Source organism: Dipodomys ordii, unplaced genomic scaffold (genome assembly GCF_000151885.1).
Source record: "Dipodomys ordii isolate 6190 unplaced genomic scaffold, Dord_2.0 Scaffold5554, whole genome shotgun sequence".
In the NCBI taxonomy this organism is placed as follows: domain Eukaryota; kingdom Metazoa; phylum Chordata; class Mammalia; order Rodentia; family Heteromyidae; genus Dipodomys; species Dipodomys ordii.
In genome coordinates, this window is record NW_012272768.1 from 1 (window position 1) to 3,312 (window position 3,312).

General features: G+C 42.8%; 1 protein-coding gene across 1 annotated transcript; it reads left to right on the top strand.

The window, feature by feature from the left end:
- Positions 1 to 1,058: 1,058 nt before the first annotated feature.
- LOC106002240 (NHL repeat-containing protein 3-like) lies at positions 1,059 to 2,120 on the top strand (the record flags this gene model as incomplete). The annotated part of the gene is made up of 2 exons (XM_013037151.1): positions 1,059 to 1,207; positions 1,714 to 2,120. Coding segments are annotated over 2 exons (402 nt in total), but the record flags the coding sequence as incomplete, so codon positions are not given.
- Between the last annotated feature and the right edge of the window lie 1,192 nt (positions 2,121 to 3,312).

Genomic DNA, 3,312 nt, shown 5'->3' on the forward strand with positions numbered 1-3,312 from the left:
GCTGTGGCTCAAGTGGTAGAGTGCTAGCCTTGAGCTGAAGAGCTAAGGGACAGCGCCCAGGCCCAGAGTTCAGGCCCCACGACCGGACCCCCCCAAAAAAAAAGAAAGAAAGCTTTAACCAATACATTTCAATCTTTTTTCTTTTCCACCCCCATTTATTAACAGTTCTTTTTCCTTTACTCTCTTTCCTTATCAGAGATACCATTTGCTTGGGGTTAGCTCCTTTGTTTCTACTTGGAAAAAAAACTAAGGACTACCAAAAGCACACATTGATAAAGATCTAAGGGTTGTCCCGAAGAAATGGTGCCTGGATTCCCAAACCCATGAGATCCAGTGGAGCCAAATGGGGAGGTAGTGGGTAGCAGGGTCTTTCCTCTTGACAAGTCTTCCTGTTGTCTAAAACTCTAACCACATCATGAAAACCCTTTCACATTATGTAGCAAGTTCACCCATCCATATAGAAGTCATTTAGAATGAATCTAACCTCCTACTTTATACCAATATTTCCTTAATAAGTCATCATCATCAATAACCTACCTTAAACATGTTATCCTTCATATGTTTTGTCATCTCCTGTCCTTCCTCTCTTAAGTGCTCAAGCGCTTAGGACACACCTCAGTCACAGCAGGTAGAGATACTGCTTTATGAGGGTAAACTTCCCACCGTGCTGAGCTGTGGAGCCAGGCCACTTTTTCTTGTCCTTGTCTTGTGGCCTAGACTAGGAAGTGACAAATTGGCAGCTCTCACGCATAGTGAATGCTCATTAACAAATGAATGAAAGACTTTCTGTATCCTTAATCTGACTGTTAGGCCCCTCAGGTTTTTAGTTACTCTTATGTTAATACTGTAGCCGGAACATCCTGGGCTCAGTGTTTTGACACCGGGCTTAGACTGTGGCACTCACATTTCTCACTGCACACAAACAAAGCTTTTGACCTTTGAAATGTAGCTTTTACAGATCAGAAAATAGGATTTAATAATGCCCTCTCCTTTGGAGACCTCTAAGTACGGAGGTAATTTATATAAATGAGCAAAAGTAATCATATTCTCATATCGAGGGTCTTTTCCCAACTGAAATCTTTTTGTTTTCTCAGGTGTGGGTTGCTGACCGAGGAAATAAAAGACTCCAAGTATTTGATAAAGACACTGGAGAGTGGTTAGGAGCATGGAGTAGTTGTTTCACAGAAGAAGGCCCCTCTTCAGTCAGGTAATTGTGCCTTTTCAAAATCCTTAATTTTGTTTGCTTATATGATTCACTATCTCTGAAGAGCCAGCAGAAAGCTCAAGGTATTATTCATGTTCATCTAGGAAAAGTGGAAAGAAACAAGCATACAGAGAAGTTTTATATATGGGAATTTCATATCCCAGATACAGTTACTAACTCCCAGTGGCCTGTGAAATCCCAGTGAACCTCCCACAGCCAGTGGCAGAGAATCAAAGTGTGAGTCTGTGATAGTGGACCCAGCCTACTGCCAGTTCTCACTCCGTTTCCTTTTGCTTAGTAAACTGTAATATTGAGGGTTTTTTTTTAATTTAAGTTAATCTTTGTTTCTACTGTCCCAGATATCTTATTCCCTCTGTAGAATTAGATCAATTTTTCCTTCTCTGTAACAGAATCACCCAGCAAATAGATAACTGCTATAGTTTGCACAGTGGGAATTACAATGTTGACAAAATAAATATTTAGGCTTCTGAACATTACTTTCTCTTTAGATTTACTCCAGATGGGAAGTACTTGATTGTGGCCCAGCTGAATCTCAGCAGGCTGTCCATCCTGGCGGCCCCACCCACCGGAAACCTCGGGCACTGTTCAGTGATCAGCACCATCCAGCTACCAGATCAAGTTCTGCCACACCTCTTAGAAATAGATAGAAAGACTGGGGCAGTTTATGTAGCAGAAATCGGGGCAAAGCAAGTACAAAAGTTTGTTCCTTTGAATAGCCACATTCCTGGGTTCAGTGTTTAGTCTTCTTTGTTTTTGCTTTTTTCTGGAGATGAGTGGCAGTTAACATTTTTGGAGTTGTTCCGTGTTTCAAAATAATGCTCAAAGCCGGACGCTGGTGGCTCACACCAGTAACCCTAACTACTCAGGAGGCTGAGATCTGAAGGTCATGGTTCAAAGCCAGCCTGGGCAGGAAAGTCCGTGAGACTCTTTATCTCCAATAAACTACTAGAAAACCAAAAGTGGCGCTGTGGCTCTAGAGGTAGATCACTCTCCTTGAGCTGAAGAGCTGAGGGCTAGCGCTCAAGCCCAAAGTTCAATCCCCACCACCGACAAAAAAAAAAAGCTCAAACACAAAAATTTGTTTGTTTTCACCTGATCTGGTAACAGAGAAATTTGTTTGTATGGCATCAAGAGTTATGATGTTTTATTGCTGTTCTAGGGACTTACTGTGTAAGCATATTTCAGTGAAAGACGTGTGACTTTTAAAAAATGGGGTCAGCCAGGCTCCAGTGGATCACGCCTGTAATCCTAGCTAGTAAAGAGGCTGAGATCTGATGATAGGAAAGGCCGATAAGACTCTTCAATTAACCCCCAGAAAAATGGAAATTGGTGCTGTGGCTCAAAGTGGTAGAGCACTAGCCTTGAGTAAAAGAGTCCCTCCTCCCTTTCTTTCCTCTCTCCTCCCCTCCCACTTCTCTTTTTACTTTTTGTGCAGGTAATGCCTTACTGGAGCTTGAACTCAGGCCCAGGCATTTTTCACACAAGGCTCCACTTTTAGGGTTTTTTTTTTTTTTTTTGCTGGTTAATTGGAGATAAGAGTCCCATGGACTTTCATGCCTAAACTGGCTTAAAACCTTGATTCTCAGATCCCAGTTCTGAGTAGCTAGGATTATAGGTGTGAGCCACCACAGTGTGCAGCTAGTTTCTTTAATGTACTGTTTGAGAAATTTTGAGCAAGATGGTATGCAGAGTAATTTGAGTATCGATAGAATGCAAGGAACTAAAGACTCAAAAAGGAAAGAAGCAGGGTAGGATGACAGCCTTCTGAATAGCTTGCGGAGTTTAGTTGAAGAGTAAGTAGACATATAGCTCCAGCACTAGGACAGCAGCACACAAATGCAGTGGAACTTTATCCAGCTGGGACTCATGGAGCCTGCACAGGTGTCTTCTTGAGCTGACCAGGGAGAAGGAGAAAACAACCTGATCCAAGTAGGGAAGGTGTAAAGAGTTACAACTAACAGAATTTCAGCAGGCTTTCGTACCTTTTTGTAAAAGTCAACTGTGGAGAGCTGCGGGAGCCGCGACCAAAGACGGCTGCAAAAGCAAAAATGGCAGGGCCGCGTGGTGCGGCTGCGACCTAAGATGGC